General features: G+C 36.0%; 1 protein-coding gene across 3 annotated transcripts in view; it reads right to left on the reverse strand.

The window, feature by feature from the left end:
- Positions 1–1,514: 1,514 nt before the first annotated feature.
- The window catches only part of ANO5 (anoctamin 5), a 106,808-nt gene continuing 81,981 nt past the window's right edge, over positions 1,515–26,341 (reverse strand). For all 3 annotated transcript variants that reach the window (XM_073904849.1, XM_073904848.1, XM_073904850.1), the window contains 7 exons: positions 24,215–24,384; positions 23,467–23,564; positions 16,485–16,615; positions 13,887–14,092; positions 11,266–11,444; positions 9,628–9,733; positions 1,515–6,884 (listed from right to left, as the gene is read on the reverse strand). In XM_073904849.1, the coding sequence (XP_073760950.1) occupies positions 6,663–6,884; positions 9,628–9,733; positions 11,266–11,444; positions 13,887–14,092; positions 16,485–16,615; positions 23,467–23,564; positions 24,215–24,384 (1,112 nt within the window). In that variant the 3' untranslated portion in view covers positions 1,515–6,662. The remainder of the gene's footprint in view (positions 6,885–9,627; positions 9,734–11,265; positions 11,445–13,886; positions 14,093–16,484; positions 16,616–23,466; positions 23,565–24,214; positions 24,385–26,341) is intronic.

Here is a 26,341-nt window from a genome sequence, read left to right on the forward strand (position 1 = left end):
TTTCTATCTTATTTTTATTATTTGCTCTTTTCTCCATTCTTTGAGTGTATGTTGCTAATTTCTTCCTATATATTTGAGATAGAAGCTTAATCTATTTTCATAATTTCATCTAATGTATGCATTAAGATCCAGATATTTTTCTTAAAACAGTGATTTAGCTGCTTACCACAAATCATGAAATGTCAATATTCATTTTCATTTAAGAATGTTACCTAATATGCATTGAGATTTCTCCTCTAACCAAAATGGCATTGAGAACTGTGTTGCTTAATTTCCAGATATTTTAAAAATTTTCTAATTATCTTTCTGTTGCTCAGTTCTAGTTTAATCCACTGTGGTCAGAACACATACTCTAAATGATTTCAGTTCTCTGAAATTGTATTTGCTTTATGGCCCAATATGTTCCGTTTTGGTAAATTCCATGTGACCTTGAACAGAATGTGTATTTTGCTATTTTTGATGTAATGTTATCTCTATGTCATGTTGATTGATTGCATTGTTAAATATTCCACGTCCTTGTTGCATTTTCTTTTTTCTGCTTAGTCTACCTGTTACAAGAGCATATCAACATGGCTGTGGATTTATTATCCCTTCTAGTTCTACCAACATTTATTTTATGTATTTTCTTGTATGTTATTAGATATACAACTTTAGCTATACTTTTAAAAAATTACCATTTTTTCATTATAAAATACCTCAAACTCTAGTTATTACATCTTGCCTCACAATCCACTTTGCCTGATATTTGTATAGATCTCTCTTATTTAAGTTAGTGTTTCCATGGAGTATCTTTTTTCCATTCTGTTGCCTTTCAACCTCTCTGTGTCCTTATATGCGAAGACTCAACAGACAGCCCTGGAATTTTACCAAGGCTACTTATCCTTGGTGGGCCCTGAACTTAAATATTTTTCCAAAGCCCTTAGTCTGTCGAATGCTCGGCTCAGCTGCTCTCCCTTTTAGCTAGTACTTTTGCTTTTGGAATCTCCCAATTTCCTTAAAGAGAAAAATCACCACAAACACGGGCTGACCTTGCTTACTATGTTTTTCTCCCCTCTCCTGGATACTGATTCTAAAAGGCTGAAAGTCCCCTTTTGCTTTGTAATTCTGTTATTTCCAACTTTTTAAAACATTTTACCCAATTTTTCTAGGTGTTCTCGGAGTTTTCATGATCTGAACAAAACCCAGGCCGTTACTACTGGAAGTGTAATTTCTTCTTCTAATAATAAAAGGGGTGGGTCTAACACAGTCCCATTAAAAATGTTTTCTGTAAGCTTTTCATTAATTTCTCCCCTTAAATTCATTTCTCCTTCCTTTTCCTTTGTTTCATTGCTGTTCTCTAATTTCTTTTGATGCTTACCCTATTTTTTTCTTCGTTCTGTTTGAATAGCCTATGAAGGCTATATACTTCCCCTAAAAGCAACCCACAAATATTTAGTACACTCACAAAATTTGAGCTGCTCAGTCAGTACTTTTAGTTCTATGTAATTAGAACTATCTTCTAGGTTTTATTTTGATTGATTTTTTGATTCATAAATTATTTCAAAATCTGTCACATAATTTTCTAGTTATCTTATTATTGTTTTCTAGATTCATTTTATTATAGACAGAGAAAATAAAATCAAAGTTTTTCTTTTTTTAATGGCCTTGCATTTGGTCGGACTGTGTTTACAACGTTCTTGAAAAGAAATTCCTATTCTTAGTTATTAAATACAACATTTTATGAAGGCAAATTGGCTTTGTTTTTTAGTCACATCATCCAGATGATCAATAGTTTCATTAATTTGGTAAAGTTTTGTTTATACGGCAGTCTTGGTTAAGCTGGAGCTGTAATTCCCAGAAGTCTTTTCCTTAGATGGTGTCAGTGAGATTTGCAAAAGAGGCAGACAGAAGTGAAGCAGCTGCTATTTCCCTCTGGAGATCTTTGCAGACAGATAGACGAAGGACACACAGACAGGAGTCTGGTCTCACTCTTCTCCACTTCATGTCCAGATCTTGCTGACCAGCAGGGAAGCTGGGCTGCAAACTCACAGAAGTAGCTTTAGGGAAGCAATGACCTTCCAAAGACTCCTTCATTCGCCCTCCTTCCCAGTCTCACTTCAGCTCTTGAATATCCGGTAAGTGCTCCAATTTGTCCACCAACCACAGTGTTCCAGGAGAGGTGAACAGTGCCTTTCTCTGACCCTCCAAATCTCCCTTCGACACCATTGCTTCCCACTTTCACAGTTTCAAAAGTCCTATTTTTCTATAACAAATTCTTTATTCTATAATATTCATAGTTTCACTGTCCTGATTAAATTCCTTCAACTTAAAATGTGTCTTTCTTACAGAGAATGTGATGGAGTCACCTTGACTTCTGACCAGTGTGCACTTTTCTTTTCTTGAATATACTGGTAAAAGTAAATATATTTTATTTTATCCTCTCTCTTTTTTTAATTAAGTAGAAACTACAAGTCTAGGGCTCTTAAGGTATAAGATTTGGATTACTTCTGCACACTGCAGAATTAGAACAGTTCTATGAACTTGGAAATCCCTAGTCTACCTGCCTTGACATACCTCCTTGATGAATTGGAATGACAAGTTTGAGAGTTATTATGAAAAAGTGCTTTAGGCCAGGAAATGTGGCATTCTGAGGAAATTCTTGAGTAAAATGTAACTTGGGAGATTTTTTAATGCTCTTCTCCCAAAGATTTTGTTCCTAGAGATCTGTGATAGGACCAAGGGATATGAATTTCTCACAAATATCCCAGATAATTCCAAGGTATGTGGATGTGGGTTTCTTTTTCAGAAAGATGGGATTTTTATTCACAATATATCTCAACATACTATTTTTCTCCTGGGGCTTTCTATTCACCTTTATCAACTTCCCAAAGTAGAAAAAAATGAAGAGGCAAAACAACAAAAAGTACCACTTCCTCCAAATTTTCTGGACCATGCAGCCTCTTATTTTGAGGAATTTACATCTCTAAATGTCACAAACATGTAATCTGGTGAATCAAACATGTTACATGTAATGCATTTAATGTTTCTAAACAAAAAGAGGCTTAAAAATCTTTTGAGAGCACTCAAATTCAGAAGAATTACATCAAAGTTTACTGTAAGAATAAACTGAATTCATGTCAAAATATTACTTTATTCACTGCATGAGTTTGAATCTCTTGAGATTTACATACGTGTTACTAAAGAGCAACTTTCCCTGTGTAACCCCATACACATCTCCTCGGGGGAGGGGGAAAAAAAACCGAAGAAAGAAAAGAAAAAAGAGCACTTATTTTCTTGGTTAACCATGGCACAAAATCACTTACAGGAAAGACAGACATTCTTAGTCAAATGTTTTTTGGGGGGGAATGGAAGAAGGTATCTCATATACATTGAACTGTGCTATTTTTTAATATTCTCATGAATTTTTACATAGTTGGAATAACTGACATACTTGAATTATCACACATAAAGCAGAAGAGTAAAAATTTGTCTAGAAAAAGAATAACATGGTGAATCGTGGTAGCGGACTTCAAAGCCTAGCCAATGGTACTTCTGGAAATGCTCTTTTCCCTGTTAACATTCTTTGATAACATAATAACTATTGCTAATTAAAAACAACTATTATAGAGAGGTTCTTTCAAAACCGTAATTCCCCTTTTGAATGGGCAGTACAAACTCCTCACCCTCGACTGTAGTCAATCAACAGAGATTCACAGCTGCACATAGCACCTGACGGTACAAAATCATTTGGGAATCCAAGTTTTACTTTTGACCTGGAACAGTTTTCAACTTGAAACATCTTTGGCTTTCTCTCATCCTCACTAAGATGGCTTAGGGGAGACGTTCCTCTTACCACCCACAGCTGCACCACGCTTCCTCCACAAACGTCTTGCCCATGGAAGCATGCATAGCTTTAGAAGGACAGAACTCTATCTCATTCATTCTCTGTCCCTCCTCTTATCATCTTCGTTCCATCTTCTCCTTGATAACTTGCTTAATGGCTTAGTTAAGAGAAGAATCTTAAAGCCAAGAGGAGTCATGGGATGCAGCAAAAATAGGACAGCATTCCATCTAATTAAGATATTCCCTTCTTGATGGATTCCTCTAAAATAAATGTTTTGAAGAGGATTCTTCTTCTTGTGTGCAAAGAAAAACTGATGAAGGAAAGGATTAGAGATGACATTTGAAAGAGTTATGTAATTTGTTTTGTTTTGTTTTGTTTTTGCACTTAAAATTATTTCAAGTAAAATCTCAAAATCCCAATGTTTCCTGGGACATTTCTGAAAAAAATAAGTATGGATTTGATCGGATGATAAAAACATCAGCCATGATGATAAATACCAACTTACATTTGGTAGTCAGGTGCTCTTAATTCAGCTCTCCCATAATAACATGAGTTTAATTAGATAAAGCAAATCTACCTGAATTGATTTGGCTTTAGATTTTGGTTAGCAAGCTTTTATGAAAGTGAGGGATACTTGTATCTCATTTTAAAATCTGTGAAACAAGGAGAAATTTCTTGGTAGAAAATGGAAACATGGATACAAAGTATTTGTCAACATTTTAAAAGGAAATATCTACCAATCATAGGAACTATCTACTTGTCCTAAAACTATTTCCTCTCTTGCTAGTTTCTCCATACATTCTAGAAACCCGACGCTGGAGTTGGTTTGTTTTCAAGATTGCAGTGTACAGATAACTTTGAGTTAAATTTGTCTTTATTTATCTTAACGCTCTAGGTCTATAAATACCGTTAAGCCATACAAACTAAAACTTATATCCAAGAAACCAATTTCCACACTCTTCCTTATTTTTATTAGCACCTAGGAAGAAAGCAACATGTATGAACTGTGCAAAGGGACAACACTGTAGTAACAGAGTTTGATATGACAAGCCAAAGATACTGCATCTGTGGCTTATTTCATAGTAACCCTGACTGGTGTTCTCAAGCAAGAAATAAGTCTCCTCCTCCTATGAAATCATTCTTTAATGAGATCATTTTAAATTACACAAAAATGTTTTTTATAAAATCTACCCAGTGGATGACAAGTCATTACTGCCAATATTGGGGTAACTGTCTCATGGTTTTGTAAAATTCATAATCCTCATTTCTACATGCTTAATATTGATCATTATTTAATACTACCTGCCATATACTTAATATTGGCAATTCTACAAAAATGTATTAGTATCAAATAATGAAACTGCTTTAAAAAATATCTTGTGATAAAGTTTCTTCTTTGGTATGCAATTAAAAAAACACTATTCTTTTGGAACTGAAGTGTAATTTGAAGCTAGAGATGCAAGTACTATATCTGAACAGTATCTCTCACTTTATAGTGTTAAAAATATATACTTTTTTTTATGAGAAAGAAGAACTGATGTACATGTGCCATGGGCCTAAGTATGAGAGAAATAATGCAATTAATTTTTTTCCACTTAGCTATCAAATCCATCACCCCCTTCTTACTTGGTTGATCTACTTTTGGTGTTAAACTCTGTGACTGATGTTAAATTGACAATTTCTCTAAAACAAGCTAAGATTTGAGATGCCACATCACGTCAGATGAACAGCACAACCACTTCTTGTGTGTCAAAGGCATAGGGAAAAGGCACTGAGCTTGTATGAAATGATGCATCAATAGAAAACAGTGTAAACTCATTAAAAGATTCAAGATTGCTTTAAACAAAGAGATCAAATTTCATAAACAACTTGTACCTAACTTATACAAAGAGCTAATACTCAAACAGGCTTCATGATGCAAAATACGCATTGTAGAAGAAAAATGATTTTTAAAAATAATTCAACGATTTTTTTCAGATTAAGGTCAATAAATTAACCAATATTCATTGTCTTGCGTTCGTTAACTACTAAGAAGACACATTTACTTCTCTATAATAGCTTTCATTTACTTGAAGAACTGAAGCAACCTAACAACTTCTTAATGCTGTTTTCCAGATAAGACAATTCAGCCTTGAAACTACTGTTACCAAAATGTTGTCTTTAAAGAACAGAGTTGTTAAGTCTTTTGTTGAAACCCAAATGTTCAGTCTCTTGAAAAATCAATTGTGCATTGACCTGGAGGGGGAATCTGGGATTCTGATGGAAGTTTAACTTAACTTAGGATGATTTCAGGAACAAACCCATGCCATGATATCTACCCAACATTTTTAATATGTGAGTTTTCTTAAGTCATCTGATTTTGGTTTTTCATTCACATAGTCTGCGATGGCAGGATATACATGGCTCAGGGGGCCTCTTCACTTCCTTTCTTTTTGTCCCAACATTTTTCTTGATGGGAAGGAGTTATAAAACAACCCAATAGAAGACCATGAAAATGTGCAGATGCACTGGAACGTGATGGGGCAGCCCAGGTCCAGCCTTTAATTCTAAACTGCAACATTCCATGATTTTCCAATATCCTGATTCAACATGCCCTTTTAACAATCATTTCTAGAACTCCAGAAAACAATATCTGGGAGAGCTCAGCCAATGAAGTAGACAAGTGGTATTCTTCCAATCTCACAAAGGTGGCCTCTGTAGAAGTGTACAAAAACTCTGAATTAAAAAAGAAGGAAGAGGAGGTGGGGTGAAATTGACACATGCCTTCTGGCCTCTAGCCCAAAACCCAGGGAAAATCGTGAAGCCAGACAGGCAACCAGTTGCTTGCTCATTATGTTGATTAGACTGCTGATTTAGCCAGTTGTGCTTTGTTTTCCTGAATCAAGACTTGTTTGGCAAGTTCGCTAGAATTAATTCTCAAGTTCTCTTTTAATTTGTTAAGCTCAAAGTCATGGAGAATCTTGATAGTCATTAACTTTTCTCGCTTGATTCTGTCCAGAACATCTTTTGGAACATCAGGGATCATCCAGGCCAACAAAAATTTAACTAAAAACACAACATGCTGGAGGAAACATAAGAGAAAATCAAGGACACTGTTAGACTTGTCAAATGTTCAACGGGAAATTCTTTTTTTTAGTATATGTGCTGCCGAAGCGAGCACTCAACGGGAAATTCTTACAAATCATTCATTCAATAGACCGTGCTCAACAGAGAAGGCATGAGGAAAAGCAAAACGATATGGTTCCTGTCCTGGAACCTTCCCAGAAAGACAAACATTAAACAAGTAAATATATATGAAAATGTATAATTATAGAAATTCCAGTTGATCATGGTTATTGAATATGCCCTTTATCTGTGCTCACTCCTGAGGACCTAATAAAATATTTGTAAGGGAATTTTAAAAAATGGTGTAACTCACAAAGACAAAAAAAAAAAAAGAGGGAACAGTGATAACAGACTCAAGAGAGTAAAGAAAGCTGGCACTTAAACTTGCAATTGGTGATATGATGGTGGTAAATCCCAGCAAGTCAAAAGCCAACTTTGTTTAGATCTTCAATAAAGCTCAAGAAAGATGGTCCTAAGGACTTTGAAAGCATACATGTGCGTGGAGTTGAAAACCAGAGGATTAGCCAACATTTGGTATAAGGAAAAGTTGGAATTTTCAGGACCTCTCTCCCATCGTCATCTGGGTACTACTTCTCTCCAACCTGGCAACAAATGAGTAATTTACTCTGTGCAGCAATCAAAACAGAAAGCTGTGAACTCAGGAGCACCAGAGACAGTGGAGGACGGAGGAGTGGCGCCATACTGAAAATAGGGCCACTAAGTGAAATTCGGTGAATCCTAAGATCCTTAGTCTTCTTTGTCTTGCTCAGCTCTCAGAACACAGGCAGCCATAAAAGAGATCAATAGAAAGGAGTTCGGAGGATTTTTCTCTGGGAAAACTAAGTAGTCTGTGAAATTGGAACTGCAGATACCAAATTTTGTAGGTTTCAAATGAAAAGGTCCCCTCACTACCTCATCACCCTACAGTGAAACCTACCAAGTGACATTCCTCCTGTATGCACACAAAGCGTACAATCAGCTTTCATTTATTCACTCTTAAGTATGAGCAGATTGCTAAGAATCAGCAAATACGTAAGAAAGTCTCTAATGCAAAAGAAAAAGATTGAAACGGACAAACAGAAACTAAGAGGAAACAGAGATAATGAAGGAGCAAAAGAACAGCAGAATAAAAAGACAAAAACATGAGTTCATCTATTTATAGGAGAAAATAATTACAATTTCAAAACAGGAAGTATAACACCTGAGTAATAGAACTTCCAGAAGACAGAATAGAGAAAAGAAGGAAATAATTAAAAAAAATATGTACAAGCAAATTTTCTCAACTTGAAGGGTAAGTACATTTTCAGATCCATAGGGCTCAGTGAGTGTCCAGAAAAATGAGTATTACCCAATAACAAGAAACTGTCTTGTGATGTTTCATAAAAGAAGGGACTAGTGAGAGAATCCTTAAAGCTTACTAATTTATAAAAAGATCATAAACAAAGACTGGGGAATTGGAATGGTATTGCATTTTATAACAACATTGAAGCTGACAGAAAATAGTGCAATGTCTTCAGAAATGTCAGGAATACCTAAATAAAGTTGGCTGAAAATTTTTCAGGGAAAATGACTTTCAATCTTGAATCCTATACCATTTAATCATCTCTGAGGAAAGAAAAGAAATGTTCAATATTCAAGGTCTCAACAAATAACCACCCATAATTTTCCTCAGAAAATTACTGAAAAATGTACTTCATCAAAATAAGCTAGTAAACCAAGAATGGGAGAAACACAGACCACAGAAAATACAGTTTTCAATACAAAAGAAGGTGAAGAAAAGTCCCAGGATGATAGTGAGTCAGAGCCTGGCATAATTACAAACATTAATAGAATAATGAATAAAAATAAAAAAATCCCCGGTGCAACTGACCAGACTGAAAGGTGATCTAAACTTATGATGGAAAATATGGGAACGAAAGAGTGATAAAGTCATAAAGAACAGAGAGAGAGAGAAGAGAGAAGAAAAATATGGGGAGGGGGATACATAAGACTGCTCTCTTGTTCATCACGTAGAATTTGTGTGTGCTTGCATTAGACCTGACTACTACTGAACTTCATGGCAGAGTGAAAAAAGTGCCTTACCTTTATTTCTGTCTCCTTTATTGGCCCTCATGTCTTCTGATATAGCACGTCACTCTGAAACTTACCCACATCCCCCACGTGTATTTGTTCTGTTTTAATGCTTGTCCTATATCCATAATAAGATTAGATATTCCACAAAGGGGCAAACATAATACAGTGGACAGAGCAGATGCTTGGGAGTGATACATCTGGCATCAAAACCCAATTCCAATATTAGCTGATTATCTTTAAACCCACTGCCAATTCTGCTGAGTCTCAGATTCATTTTTCAAGAGTGAATAATAAAGTCTAACTTACAAGGTTATTATTAGTGTCTGGAACCAGTATGTAATAGCTATTCAGTAAAATCCGCGCGTTCTCGGTCCTTTTCCTGACCTCGAGGAAAGAGGCCCCATTTCTTTCTTTCTTTATGTCACCCTGATATCTTCAACAATAGTAGGTGAATAACAGGCAACAACCCATTGTACTGAAAATATCCCTAAGTTGCTCTTCAGGACAACGAATACTTCCTTCGAAACAATTTACTGAGATAATACTAATTTTCTGCTGAGCAGATACCTTTAGAAATCTGAAGGGAGAAGACAGACTAACTGGAAGGCAAGTTACGAGAGGCTTACTTCCATAACGATGATGAAGGTCATCTTGGCAGCGAGGACATGCCAGTACTGCATATTATGAAAATATTTCTGATCATGATCAGGAGGATATCTGTAATCTCTATACCTGAAAAACAGAGGTAAATAAAAAAAAAAATTAGCTATAGCTTCAAATAGAGACCTAGCATTATTTCCCTTAAGAGACACTTTTAATTGACTACAAAAGTAAAGTCACAGGAAGTTAACTGCTATTATGATACATTTCATTTTTGCACAGATAAAAATCATGGCTACATGTTACTTAAATATAGTTTGGTATAGCAGGAGACACAAGTGAAACTTCTCTCCTGCCCTTCAAATTTCTCAAAAGAGTCAGCAAAATTAATCTGTCTCCATTCACTCTCTTGCTACTCCTTAACACACGTAGTTCTATCCACCACTCCACTGAAACACATTGTTTCCTGTCATTAAACTGAAGAAACATGCTAATCTCCATCTTTTGTGATCTTTTGAGAATAGGACTTGACATTGTTGACTGTTTTTTTTAAAACTCTATTTTCTTTTGGCTTACCTGATACTGCATTGTTTTTATTTTTCTTACTATTCTTCTGGATTTTCTTAGTGCTCAACTTTGTAAGCTCAGTTTTCTAGAAAGTTGCTAGACATTGATATTATTCAAAGATTTAGTCCAACTAGGAAGTGATGAAATCAAGAAAATGGACACATGTCCATGCTCGTAAACACTATATTATGATTCCTCTATATGCAAATCTAAAATCTAACAATGGTTTGGTCTACCTGTGTGTCTACCAACATTTTGCTGTCTCTTGCTGTTTCCCAGATGAAGTAATTTGCTTAAGGGTTTAAGTTAAGTGGTCTTGATATACTAGATATGTATTATATACGATATATATAATCTTTATGTCATATGTATTTATTATATACAATCTTTAAATCATAGAGTAAAAATGGGTGCCTGGGTGGCTCAGTTGGTTAAGCAACTGCCTTCGGCTCAGGTCATGATCCTGGAGTCCCAGGATTGAGTCCCGCATCAGGCTCCCTGCTCGGCAGGGAGTCTGCTTCTCCCTCTGACCCTCCCCTCTCTCATGTGCTCTCTCTCTCATTCTCTCTCTCAAATAAATAAATAAAATCTTTAAAAAAAAATCATAGAGTAAAAAGACCCTCACAGTACATGAGACGCTCAGTATGGAAACAGGTTCACAAATCTAATTTCATGCTCCCTGCATGGAAGAAACCCTGTACATGGGATGGATGATGAGTTTACCATATTATTTCTCCTTTTCTCAGTCTATCTCTTTTTAAGAACATATAGTTAAATTCAAGTAGGTTAAATGCAGATATAATATGATCATGCTGTATGATCTAATAGATATTTTATCTTGGGACAAAGGGGCATTTGTTGGTGAGAAATCTCTCCAATAAACTTAGAAAATAAGAAACAATTCAAAATTGATATTATTTTTATCCATAATATTCTTTTACTTTTAAACATTCTACTTTTCCAAATCAGATTCATACGATGAGTGAAGTCTAAAATTGATGCACTTGACCCAGGATATTTATTGCCCTAAGTAAATCCTTTGCATCTCAAGCCATGGAGGGCTTAATAAAACTGAAAGCTAGAAATCAAGAGGAAACCTGCAAGTGATGAAGTCTCGTTTTTCCGAAGGTGCAGTGTGGTTTGGAAAATCAGCTATGAGGAATGTTGACAGGCTGTCATTGACATATCCTCTCATGGGCTCAGTGGCATCCGTTGAGTAGGCATAGTAGTAAACTAAACGGGGAATGATGTCCGATGTAAATGCAACAATAAAAGCCTGAAAGACAAAGCAAGAGGGAAATCTTGAGCTAACAATCTAGTTTTTAAAACGTCTGATTTACATACCTCTCCGTTCCATATGGATGCAAATGATTAAAATGCTATCACAAATTAGGTTAATATAGGAGTCTTTGGCCTACAACATGAAATAGTCCTTTTCAAGTGTCTGATTAGTACTCCAAGATTTCCCAGCTAGAGAGCGGCCAAGTTGAAAACTGAACCTAAATGTATCTAGCTCCAAAAATCATGCTCTCTCCACCATGCCTTGTTATTTTTTACATCTGTTTCAAAGCACATTTCTACTGTCCTTAACCAAATTCATTTGCCTGAATGAACTTCATTAGCTAGGATGGTATGTGTATACGTGTCTGTGCACGCATGTACGTGCCCTCACACTGGTAGGGGATTGGTGGAGAGGCAACGGAAAGAGAGAAGACAATGTGATGGTTAATTTCCCACAGTTCAGTGCAATTAATTTCAATATTTGATTCTATAGGAATGGTATTTTCCCATCCTTCCTTACTAAGCTCTGGAATGGTATAAATACCATGTTTCTTATAGGTTAGGTAAGTTCATTTAAAGCCATCTGGCTCTGCCTTCTACATTTTTAGTGGGAGGTTGTTTTGTTTTGTTTTTGTAAAGATTTTATTTATTTATTTGAGAGAGAGATAGTGGGAGAGAGTATGAGCAGGGGCTAGAGGGAGAAGCAGGCTCCCCACTGAGCAGGGAGCCCAAAGCCCAGGGGGCTGGATCCCAGGACCCTGGGATCATGACCTGAGCCCAAGGCAGACACTTAACCGACTGAGCCACCCAGGTGCCCCTTAGTGGTAGCTTTTTAAAAAACTTTTAATACTACTTTGATAGCTACTGGTCCAATCAGGTTTTCTATCACTTACTGAATAAACTTTGGCAGTTTTTATTTTCTAAAAAGGTGACAATTTCAAATAGATTTTAAAATTTATTGGAATAAAGGAACATATAACAGTCTCATAATTTTCTCACCTGTATCTTGTAAGTCTTTTTTTCTTGCTGGAGATTTTCAGAGTTCTGTTTATTTTATACATATTTTCAATGAACCAACTCTTGATTCACTTAGGAATTATACTGCTTTTTATTTGTTTTCCAATTTGACTATTTCTGATTATATCTCTATTAATTATTTCTTACTACTTTCTGTTGATTAGTTTTATATTTTCCTTAAGTTTCTGAACTCATGCTCAGCTCATGCTTTCAAGTCCTCTTTTTTAATAATAAAAGCATTTATTGCTATAAATTTTTCTGTAACTGTGGTTTTAGCTAGTTCCTATAGGTTTTCATTTTAATTAAGTATTCTTTATATTTCAATTTTGCTTCCTCTTTATATAGTAAAGCTTACTTAGAAGTGTGAATGTTAGGTGGTTAGATTTTTTTTTTAAATTATCTTTATTATCAACTTCAATTTTTATACCATTATTGTATATAAATATATATTGTAAAAATTTCTGCTTTTGGGGAATTTAGTTTTATTATCATTTTTTTAATAAGTGCTCCATAAACATAACATGTAAATGTTGTATATTCTCTATTTGTCGTATACAACATCATCTATAATCAAGCTTTAACTGTATTAGTCAAATCTATAGCATATTTATATATATAGCTATATTTATATAGCTCAGGTCATGATCCCAGGGTCCTGGGATCCAGCGCTCTGTGCACTGGGCTCCCTGCTCAGCGGGGAGCCTGCTTCTCCCTCTACCCCCTGCTCATGCTCTCTCCTGCTCTCTCTCTCTCTAATAAATAAAATCTTTACAAAAACAAAACAAAAACTACCACTAAAAATGTAGAAGGCAGAGCCAGATGGTTTTAAATGGACTTACCTAACCTAAAAGAAACATGGTATTTATACCATTCCAGAGCTTAGGGAAGGATGGGAAAATACCATTCCTATAGCATATATACATATTTTCTGTCTACTTTGTCATGTGCTATGAAACTCTATCATGGTATTTCAAGGAGAGTGGTTTTACAGTTTTCCTTGTATTTCTAAGAGTTTGCATGTCCTAAATTTCTCTATGTTGTTTAGTGCATAAAAGTGTAAGGATGGGGGGCACCCGGGTGGCTCAGTTGGTTAAGCATCTGATTCTTGATTTCGACTCGTCACGATCTCAGGGTTGTGAGACCAACCCTGGTGTCAGGCTCTGTGCTGGGCGTGGAACCTGCTTAAGATTCTCTTTCCCTCTCCCTCTGCTCCTCCCTCCGACCCCCATTCACCCACATGCTCTCTCTCTCTCTAAAAAAAAAATAAAGTGTAGGGATGATGTATCGTTATGGACTGTCACCATGATGAAGTTAACACAGGAAAAGACTGAGTTAATAAGCATCATTCATATCTTCCCACCCCCAAGAAAACAAAATAAAATAAAATACAAAGCCACCCAAGCACAATTGGTCCACTTACATTAGTTGCAACAGAAAGGACAGCCATTCCATAAAGAATGTCTTGCCAAACACCTATGCTGTGAGCTTTAGCAGCAACGGGTCTCCTGTACTGAGTCGTAAGTTTCCAGGCGTCCACTCGGATCTCTATAATATTATTCAAGAGAGCAAGAAGAGGAGCCAAAGGAAAAGAGGCCACAAATAATGTAACAAATCCAAACTGGATAACTGTGGGGAAAAAAGAAAAATTAGTCAACTCATTATTGTGAAGGAGAAAAGGGGGAAGACTTTGCCCAAATCCTGCAATGTCCTCATTTTGGAGGGATCTACACCAGCAAAACACTCCAGGCCTCTTTCAATTTGCCTGCTTCCTCTTCCCCACTGGGAGCATAGCGACTTAGTTACTGGCTAGAACAGAAAGGAGAAATTGGGCATGTACAGCACAGTTCTGTCCTTGCTGTTTCTTTGGACATCTGCTTGTCAGATGATGAAGATGTCAGAGATGAAGAAAGCATCTCTTCTTGTTAGGGAAGAGATTCTCTTTATTCTTCTTAAAACATACCATTTTATTAGGGGCTATGTTTAGCTCTATGCTGGTCTAGTCTTAACACTGGTAGTGACACATTAGTGGGGTAATCAAGTTTTTCTATCTTGCTAAATCTATGAGATCAGGGATAATGACCGATTCATTTGCATGCTTCCAAGAGCCAGCATGTATTGGGCATATAAACATATCCAACTACAACAGTGTACAAACTATACTGTTAAAGGTTTGAAGACGCTAAGAATTGAAAAGGCAGTGCAAAGGAAGATATCTGAGAATAAACCAGAAAATAAGTCATCTAAAGCATTACAACATATATAAATTACATGTGGGACAAGGAAATACACAATTTTTTGGAATGAGGTGTTTGTTAAGGTCCTGATCCTCTATCCTATCTTGACATCTTCCTAAATAAATTTTATTCTCTTTCCTCATTAAGACTTAACACCTAGGGCGCCTGGGTGGCTCAGTTGGTTAAGCGACTGCCTTCGGCTCAGGTCATGATCCTGGAGTCCCAGGATCGAGTCCCGCATCGGGCTCCCTGCTCAGCAGGGAGTCTGCTTCTCCCTCTGACCCTCTTCCCTCTCGTGCTCTCTAGCTCTCATTCTCTCTCTCTCAAATAATAAATAGATAAAAAAAATTCTTTAAAAAAAAAAAAAAGACTTAACACCTATGTAAGTTAGCTTCTTTTCCCATTTTTGTTCTTTTGTTTCCAACAATGACGGAGGTACAAGAATGCATTCAACTGGCAGTCCGGGCTTCCCACGTGAGTGGAAACCATATAATAAGAGATACGGGAATGGCTTTCCACTGAAGGGAGAAAGAAAGACTCTTCTATTAGCCCTCTATTTTTAGATGAATCTCAAGTGTTTCTGGATTTCAACTTTTCTCACAAGAGTTTCTCAAAAGAATTAGCCTTGCCATTTACTAACCCAACTGAACACCTCTACTGAAAATTCAGAGGAAGCATTATGTAGAAACAACTCGAATCTTCTGGGTTCAAATACCACATTTTACTTAAAAATCTTTGTGGCACATGGCCACAAAATTGACCCATCCAAATTTCAGTATCCTCTAAAACAAAATGCAGTGAATAATGAGTACTCTGTGGAATGTTTCAAGATTAGTGATAATGTACATAAAACATCCAGAATAAACTAACTCAGCTGTGCCTCAATAAATGGTAGTTAATTTTCTTATGAAACCTTGATTTCATTTTTTAATTGCAGCGATAATCCCTAATGCATTTATGCACAAATGCATTTGATACACAATTAAAAATTACAGCCCTATCATCCTATAAAGTGAGGACTGCCCAATTTTACAACCAGCTATATGAAACAGACTTCTCTCAATTTGTCCTAAATTCACCTATTTCAATCCAGGTATCATGTATATTTATCACAGTGGAGAATCAGTAGCAATTTCAGGTCATTTTTTCATTCCACCATACTTTTATGGGCCCCGAGAGTAAGTAAAGCAAAATGTCCTCCTTAATTCTACCAGAGAAGCAGAGAAATAACTTGAGAGGAAACATTTAAGTAGACTTTACAAGCAGTCTCCATCATCATCCCTCCTAATATTTCACCTCAAAATCTCTCTGTTCAATCCTCAGCATTTTTTATGCATTTCTTGTCTTCAACATAAACTTCCCCTACACAACTGCTTTTAGTCCGCTTCTTTTCAGCCTGAAATTAAAGGACTTACACTAAATGTATGTCAGGCTCTGGACATGTCTTTCAACTTACTCTCTCTCCGGGCTGTCAGTGAGGCAAACAGGAGAGCTATGCAAGCTAATTTGAGACAGGAGTTAAAAAGTGATCCTTACTTTATTTGGTTCAACAATCTTAACATTCAGTTGATAGGAAATACCCCTCTAACATTGCCGTTTTGAAACTCAACTTCATTCTTCATTCTATCTAGCAAGGAATATATCCATCCACCTGTCTTTTCATCCACCATTCAATGGTTTATTGGATACCTACTAGGTGCAAGGCAGGAAAAAATATTAAGAGCTAAAAAAACTCACTTTACTCAGCCTGACTCTTATGTTTCAAGACCGTGGTTAAAAATTACCTGTTTCTAAATACTCATAGAATAGCCCAAGAGATCCAAAAGTTTCAAGGTCATGATCCTGCTCCCATCGACTGTATAGCTTTTCAGAGTTGGTCCGAGCTTTCCGACGTCTCCACCAATTCAGAACCATACTGTTGGAAGTGATAAAAGTAAATACATGATTAGAATTTAAAAGACAGGGGTCAGAAAACCAGGGTGTTAAATCTAGAAATTGGTGGTAAGAGAGGTTAAGTAACTTAAGATCACAGAGCAAAGAGAGTGTAACTACAGCTAAAGTCGAAATAAGAATCTAGCGTTCTTTTTACAACACATGCTGAGGTCAAAGTTTTTTATCGACATATTAAGAAAATAAGACAACCCCGACTCTTCCCCCGGGAATATATTTACTCAGAGACAGTTCTGTTAAAAAGCATGTGGAGGACAGGGTCACCATAGGACCATTTTTTGTTTTTTTTTTTTCTATTTAATTTACTAACCTTTATGTTGTCGTGATACTCAGAAGGATGCTCAAGGAAATGAGAAACTGGTTACAAGGGAAAATATATGACAAAGGAAACACAGAGGCCTATCAAACACATGAAAATAAATGCAATAATCCTAAACAAAATATTGCCTAACTAAATTCCATACTATTTGAAAAATAATGTATCATGGTAATGTTGGATTACTTTAAGGAACAGAAAGGCTTTTTTTTCTATTAGGAAAGCAATCAATGTAATAAATGCCACTAACAGATTTAAGGAGAAAAACATAAAATTATGTTGACTAATGCAGAAAAATGCATTTGATACATTTCAAGTACTATTAAAACCTATTTATGACAGAAAAGCAGGAAAAGAAGGAAATTACCTCAATCTGATCAAAAACACCTACCAAAATCCTGGGGCAAACATCATTCTGAACAGGGAAAAGTTAGAACCATTCTCTTTAGAATCAATAACAAAATAAGACTTTGCATGATCTTAGTCAAGAATCTATTAGACACAGCGAAGGAAACAACCAACAAAACCAACAAACTATAAAAGGCAACATACTAAATAGAAGATATTTGCAAATGACATATCCAATAAAGGATTAGTATCCAAATATATAATGAACTGATATACCTCAACACCCAAAAAACAAATATTCCACTTTAAAAATATCAACATGAACAACCATTTCTCCAAAGAAGACACACAGATGGCCAACAGACACATGAAAAAATGCTCAACATCGCTCATCATCAGGGAAATGCAAATCAAAACCACAATGAGTAATCTCCTCACACCCGTCAGAATGGCTAAAATCAAAAAAGACAAGAAATAATAAGTGCTGGCAAGGATGTGGAGAAAAACGAACCCTCTTGCACTGTCAGTGGGAATGCAAATTGGTTCAGCCACTGTGGAAGACAGTATGGAGGTTCCTCAAAAAGTAAAAATGGAACTACCCTATAATCCAGTAATTGCACTAATGGGTATTTTCCCAAAGAATATAAAGACACTAATTTAAAGGGATACATGCACCCCTGTTTATTGCAGCATTATTTACAGTAGCCAAATTATGGAAGCAACCGAGGTGTCCACTGATAGATAAATGAATGGATGAAGAAGATGTGGTAGGAGCACCTGCGTGGCTCAGTTTGTTGAGTGTCCGACTCTTGATTTTGGCTCAGGTCATGATCTCAGGGTTGTGGGATTGAGCCCCTCATCAGCTCCACGCTCAGTGGGGAGTCTGCTTGAGATTCTCTCCCTCTCTCTCTCTCTGCTTCCCCCCCCCCCGCTTGTTTTCTCTCTTTCTAAAATAAATAAATAAATCTTTAAAAAAATGATGTGATATGTGTGCATACACACACACCATGGAATATTATTCAGCCATAAAAAGAATGGAATCTTGACATTTACAAAAATGTGGATAGATCTAGAGAGCATAATGCTAAGCAAAACAAGTCAGAGAAAGACAAGTACCATAGGATATTACTCATATGGGGAATTTAAGAAACAAAAAGAAAAAAAAAAAAAGAGAGGGACAAATAAAAAAACCAGACTCCTAGCTGCAGAGAACAAATGGTTACCAGAGAGGAGGTGAGTGAAGGAACGGGTGAAACAGGTGAAAGGGATTAAGAGTACACTTATCTTGATGAGCACTGGGTAATATATGGAATTATGGAATGACTACTTTGTACACCTAAAATGAATATAACACTGAATGTTAACTACATAAATTAAAATTAAAAAAAGAAGTCATCTTACGTCAATAAAGTAGCACTATGCCGAGCAAGCGTTATGAATTCATGGTCAATTTAATAAATAATTTTCTGCAAAAAAAAAAAAGAGAGAGAATCTACAGGAGATTTTAGCACAGCAAGATGAAAAAGAAAAAGGTAAAAGGATTGGAAATGAAGAGAAGAAATCTCTGACTCAGATTAACAGTCATGTGAATGAACTGCCTGCTTAGAAAACCCAAATGAAATTAGATAAGAATTATTAGAAAAAATAATGGAGTTTATCTACATATTTTATTTCTACATACCCACAAAACACAAGTAGAAAACATAATTTTTAAAAAGATATCATTTACAATAGCAACTAAGATTGAAAGTACCTTTAGATGGATTTGATAAAAGATCTATAAGACCTATATGCAGAAGTTTAAATCTTTATTTAAAGTCATTAAAGTCCAAAATAAACATTCATGAAATAAAAAGACTTGGTATTACGAAAATGGCAGTTGTTTTACTGAAACAACTGAAAGTAATTTCAATCAAAAAACCAAAATACTTTTCCATGTGGGGTCTGACAAGATGTTTTTAAAATCTGTACAGAAAGACAAAAGACAAAAGATAGCCAATATATTTCTATAGGTGAAGAATAAGTTGGTAAGACTTGACCCACCAGAGATCAAGACTTATTATTAAGCTGTATTAATTAAGAGAGTATAGTATTGGTAACAAGGACAGACAAATCCTGGAACAGAATGGAAATAGTACTAGCCTTGCACTTGCTATATGGCATAAGGTAGTACTGCAGATCATGAAAACTGGAGAAGAGGAACTTCTCAGTAAATGGTAAACACAACAATTACATATCTCTGTGTATGTGGGAAAGAAATTAAATTTGAACTTCATATCAAACACAAAAATCTTTTCCATGTATATTCAAACTTTAAAAGATAAAGACAATAATGTAAAAATGTTAAAAATTTAGAAGTATATGAGAACATCTTTTTGATCTTGGGGTAGGGAAGGATTTATTAAATAAGTCTTGAAAAATGCTAACCCATAAAAAAAAAGATTGGTAAATTCTACTGGATTAAAAGAATATTCTTTTATCCATCTATACCAGAGGTTCCCTAGAGAGTGATTTAGCCCACAAGGGTACATTTGCAATGTCAGAGACATTTTTGGTTGTCACAGCTGGGGAGAAGGTGGGCTACTGGTATCTAGTCTGTATAGAGTCCAAGGATGTGGCTAAATCTCTTACAATGCAGAGGACAGCCCCCTACAACAAAGAATTATCTGGCCCAAATTGTCAATAGTGCTGGGGTTGAGAAATATAAAGAGACAAAATTTATGTTCGGATAACATATACACAACACATATGACCAAATCCCAAACAAAAACAGTCACCAGAAGTTATAAAGTATTCCTACAAATCAATTAGAAAAGGATAAATCGGTAGAAAAATGGTTAAACAACACCAAAAAGCGTTTCACTGAAGAGGAAACACAATGGCTAAAACTGCTCATTCATGTTATTAATCAGGGACATGCAAAATAAGACCAAAGTGAGATATCATTTGTACTTTCCAAATTTGTAAAATTTGAAGTACTATAGCAAATGCACATTAAAATGACACTTACATGCTACTTTATATCCAAACTAAAAGACAAGGAGGAAGGGCACAGAACACCTGAGATTTTTCAGACAATATCAAAAAGATGGGCATACATGGAACTGGAATCACAAAGAAAAGGGGATCACCCAGTTTAAGCAAGAAAAATCTCCCAGGAACCCCAGGAGCACTTCCATTTACTAACTCCTCAGTCCCCACATAGTAACCGTTATCTTGAATTTTATAATAAGTGCTTCCTTGCTTTCCTAAATATGGTTTGATCATCTATGATCCATTTTCAGTTAATTTTTAAATGAGGTGTAAGGTTTAAAACAAGTTTTGCTATTTTGCCAATGGAGGTCCAATTGGTCCAGCATGAGGAGCTGAAAAGACTGTTCTTTCTTCAATGAGCTGCTTTTGCCCCTTTATAAAATGGCCATATTTATGTAGATTTATTTCTGCAATCCCTACTCTGTTCTGTTAATACAAATATGTATCCTTTCACCAATCCCAACATCTTGATTAATACAGTTTTATAGTAAGCCTTAAAATGGAGTAGTACAATTTTTCCAACTTTATTTTTTATCAGAATTGTTTTGCTTATTTTAGCTCTTCATCTTCTATATAAATTCTAGAATCTGCTTGTCTATATGCACAGAAAGAAATTCTGCTGATATTATGACTTGAATAACAAAACTATATATCAACTTGGGGGCTAACTGGCATCTTTACTAATTTGAGTCTTCCAATATGTGAACACAACATTTCTCTCCATTCATATAGATTAAAAATTTTTTCCCATCAGGATCTGTAGTTTTCAGCATACAAATCCCATATATTTTTTAGACTGATATCAAAGTATTTCATTTTTTTGGTGCTAACTACCTCTGTACTGATCAATGTTTCTCGCACCCCAAACTTTCATTCTGTATTCTTTTCTTGCTCAACTACACCTTTCAGTGACAGTCTATGAACATAAACTCTTGTTTTTTATGTCTAGAAGTTGTCTTTGTTTCACCTGCACTTTATACATTAGTTAAACTGGTTTTAGAAATATAAGGTGCACATTAATTTTACTCAGAATCTTGAAAATACTCTGTCTTCTCTATCTAATGCAAGGAGTAAGAAATCTGTGGACAGTGTAGATGATATTGTTTTTTCTCCTGAAAGATTTTAAGTTTGTTTAGCTCTCATGTTCTGGAGTTACACCATAACGTATCTGGGTGTGAGTTAAATTTTATTTATTTTACTTCATACTCCAAATTCTTTTTCATTTCTGAAACTCATGTTTTTCTTCATTTCTGGAAAATTTTCAGCAATTACCTCTTCAGAGAATTGGTAATGTATCTGGGTGTGAGTTTAATTTTATTTATCTTACTTTATACTCCAAATTCTTTTTCATTTCTGAAACTCATGTTTTTCTTCATTTCTGGAAAATTTTCAGCAATTACCTATTCAGAGAATTGGTAAGAAAGAACTGGTGAAAGAATTTTTTCCTCCATCATTTACTCAATTCTCTTTTTCTGGAACTACTAGTAAGTTAATATGGAAGCCTCTTAATATAATATAGCTTCCTGTCACTTCAATTTTTTTAATCTCATTGTCACTCTGTTGTATTGTACAATGAGGGAATTTCTCAGTACCATTTTCCAAGTCAATAACTCATTCTTCAATTGTGTCCAATCTGCAATCAATGTCATCTACTGTACTCTTTATTTAAAGTACCATATTTCATTTATGTAGAATTGGTTCTTTTTCATATTAATTTGTTCTTGTTTCATTTATATGTTTTTATTTAAATTATTTCCTGACCCTTTTAAATGACAGTATCACCTCCTTTTTATGTTTTTGGTTTTTTTTTTTTTAAGATTTTATTTATTTATTTGACAGAGAGAGACAAAGCGAGAGAGGGAACACAAGCAGGGGGAGCGGGAGAGCGAGAAGCAGGCTCCTGGCTGGGCAAGGAGCCCGATGCAGGCCTCGATCCCAGGACCCTGAGATCATGATCTGAGCCGAAGGCAGACGCTTAAGGACTGAGCCATGCAGGCACCTCCTCCTTTTATGTTTTTAGGCTTTGCCAGAATCTTCTAGCTAGAGTAAGTTCACTTTCTAAAAACTGATTTTGCTAGTAGCCTTTGTAGCATGAAATGTCCTCATAAGTTTTGGAATTTTGGTTCGTAGGCTTAATTTTACTTGCTTCTTTTTTCTTTTACTTCCCTGTGTGTCTCTTTTCCTTTCTGTGAATATTTATTCTCCCTCTTGTGTTTGGTTTAGGAGTTATCCCCATTCTGCCCTCCAGGTTCTCAATCTACAGTTGGGACTTAAAATAATAGCTTAGAATTATTTCTCTATGGTAACTGTGATATGATTTATCACATACTGTTTGCAAAGATATGTCATGTTATTCCTTTGTCAGCACATGAAATAGAACCCCAGGAGAACTACTGAACTGTAGGGAGAGGTGGGAGCAGAAGAGGAGGGTGTTTTCAACCTTCTTTCATGAAGAGGTGAGAATAAACCTAATCCCTACCTTCAAGTACAGTTACACTGGCCAAGTCCTGGTCTCAAGTAGAGCACTTTAGTCCACTTGATACTATAGGTGCTAAACCTTGATGCTGTCATTTCCTAACTAGGAGCCCTGCAAGATGACAGGCTTATGATTCTTTCTCTTTTTATTCATGGAAATTTTCAACTTATATCTGAGATCAACTGTCATTTTGGTTTTCTCTTTTCATAACATATTCATTATTGCTACGCTTTTGGAATAGGAAGCAATCCCTTCATATACCAAAACTTAATTCGTGACCAATTTTTGTACTTAAGTGTGTCCATGTCACAAAAATATTTTTACGGACTTCAACTTTTAGTAATCTTGAGAAGTAATATGTAACATATAGAATAATGTACAGAGGATAAAACATTTATATTTCCCAATGGAATCTCCATAGGAGAGGGAGATACCTTTTCCTCAACTTCACTCAAGCAATAAAAATCCGTATCTAAAAGCCTACATTACATTAGTGCATTCCTAACTGTTGATTAAAAGTGAGTTTTTGTTGAGTTAACCATTTGCTAACATTGATACCATGATAATAAAAGAATTCCATCTTCTTCCAGAGGAAATCTCTCAAGGTTACTTGAATCAAGAACAACTTGTAAGTCATACATACGGATAAATGGCTTCTTTGACATTTCCGAAGATCTGTTTCCCAGTCATTATGATGGTCAACTGGGTTGTCAATTCTATCAGACAGCCTCCAGGATCACACTAGTTAGAAGCAAGAAAAAAAAGAAAAGTGAACGATGAAAGATGGACTTTTGCCAACAAAAGAAATCTCAGTCCTGAAGACTAGAATCTGAAGATTTTGATGGGAATGGATATTAAAGGGATATAAAGAGATATTTAGCTCAATAGTTTCAAGCAGGATCACTAACCAGTTACAGGATAGCTGCATTAGATTCAGATTGCTGGGTCTCATTCTTAGAAAATCCTGAATCTTTCTGTCAGGATCAAGGCCAGGAGTTGTTATTTTCTTCATGTGATTTGGATGCAAGGCAGGTATGGAAACCACTGATGTGGTCTAGCTCTATGACCCATGGGAGAGCCCTTCTTGCTCTACTTCTGGAATGCTATCAATTATCCTTTGCAGGACGCCTTCAGGAATACAGAACTCACTTATCCCATTTCATAGCTCATATTTTATTCCTAGATAATAGGCACAAAATAACTGCTTGCCCCAAAGGAACTGGAAAGTCTACCAGATGACAGGATTGTAAGATCAATACTCTCTGTGTAGAGAGTCAGTGTCTTAGACTTCTCTTAAATCTTGATAAAATCTGAGTTAGTGCTGGGCACCCAACAAGTATTTAGTTAAAACTGAGTTCCTGAAGCCACAAGCCTCTCAAGAGAATTCTTACCTCTTCACTTCTCCATACATTAAACAAATATGTGTATTTTCCGGGATAGCCCACGAACTTCCCTTTAAAGAAAGCTACATAGAAGCAGGACGAGTAAAAATTCACAAACTGAAACAGGAACATTTTCAAGGTAAGACTGCTCTCATATTCCTGGTAAGTTCGAGGAATTTCTGTTAAGTAATAAAACACCAAGGTTAAATTATGCGCCTTCCTGTTTCTCCCTCAATTCTGTATTATCTGGGACAAGTCAGATTATTAGTCATATTATTCTGAGAGCCTGTTGAAATATGACCCACTCTTGTCCTAACAGACCAATATTAAGTAACTACAGATTTGTGCTTGGCTTTCTATTAGAGACTTTGTATTAATCTAATCATGGAGAAGACTAGGAAGCAGTTATTGTTATATTTAGATGGATAAAATACTTCACATGGAGTCACACAGTCAGAATACGGAATTCAACCCTCCTACACTGTTGGTGGGAATGTAAGCTGGTGCAACCACTCTGGAAAACAGTATGGAGTTTCCTCAAAAAGTTGAAAATAGAGCTACCCTAGACCCAGCAATTGCACTACTGGGTATTTACCCCAAAGATACAAATGTAGGGATCCGAAGAGGTACGTGCACCCTGATGTTTATAGCAGCAATGTCCACAATAGCCAAACTGTGGAAACAGCCAAGATATCCATTGACCGATGAATGGATAAAGAAGATGTGGTGGGGGCGCCCGGGTGGCTCAGTCGGTTAAGCGGCTGCCTTCAGCTCAGGTCATGATCCTGCGGTCCTGGGATTGAGCCCCACGTCCAGCTCCCTGCTCAGTGGAGAGCCTGCTTCTCCCTCTCCCTCTGCCTGCCACTCTGCCTACTTGTGCTCTCTATCTCTCTGTCAAATAAATAAATAAAAAATCTTAAAAAAAAAAGATGTGGTATATATACATATATATATATACACATACACACAATGGAATATTATGCAGCCATCAAAGGGAATGAGATCTTGCCACTTGCAACAACGTGGATGGAACTGAAGGGTATTATGCTGAGTGAAATAAGTCAATCAGAGAAAGACATGTATCATATGACCTCACTGATATGAGGAATTCTCAATCTCAGGAAACAAACCGAGGGTTGCTGGAGTGGGGGTGGGGTGGGAGGGATGGGGTGGCTGGGTGATAGACACGGGGGAGGGTATGTGCTATGGTGAGCGCTGTGAATTGTGCAAGACTGTTGAATCACAGATCTGTACCTCTGAAACAAATAATGCAATATATGTTAAGAAAAAAAAAAAAAGGAGATAGCAGGAGGGGAAGAATGAAGGGGGGGAAACTGGAGGGGGAGATGAACCATGAGAGACGATGGACTCTGAAAAACAAACTGAGGGTTCTAGAGGAGAGGGGGTGGGGGGATGGGTTAGCCTGGTGATGGGTATTAAAGAGGGCACATTCTGCGTGGAGCACTGGGTGTTATGCACAAACAATGAATTATGGAACACTACATCAAAACCTAATGATGTAAAGTATGGTAATTAACATAACAAAAAAATTTAAAGAGAAAAAAATAGAATATGGAATTCAAACCCATATCAGACTGGAGAGGCTTATGCTTACCCTGGTATACTTTATGATATCCTGTAAACATATCAGATCTCTCTCTCGTCTGTTGTCAATCACGGTTTAAACAAAGTAAAGGGCATCCTCAAGGGCAGAGGATGGTTTCCAAACTAAATTGTTTTTTCCTCTCATGAATTAAATGGTTATATTAATTTTGAAAAGAATGTCATACAATTGGTGGCAGTAATGATACACTTTCTCTCTTTTATTTAAAATGCATGATCATGATCTAACATTTAGTGAATTCCAAAGATAAAAAATATTAGATTCCCTTCACATCAGAGAGAAGCATCAGCAGTTGTAAGAAAGTCAGGGAGCATGTCTTTCTGAGCTGATAATCTCCCAACAGCATGAGCTGATCTAGCCAAATTGGTGACAGCCTCAATGCTACTGAAATGGTAACACATATTATTCTAAAGACACAGAAAATTCCTCCATTTTAATGAAATTCAGCTGCATTCTTACAAAATCTCTAATGTGTATACAAGTGTCTCACCGAAATTTGTGATTTTTTAGAT

Source organism: Callorhinus ursinus, unplaced genomic scaffold, assembly GCF_003265705.2.
Source record: "Callorhinus ursinus isolate GAN/ISIS: 27379988/994484 unplaced genomic scaffold, GSC_fseal_2.0 scaffold21, whole genome shotgun sequence".
NCBI lineage: Eukaryota > Metazoa > Chordata > Mammalia > Carnivora > Otariidae > Callorhinus > Callorhinus ursinus.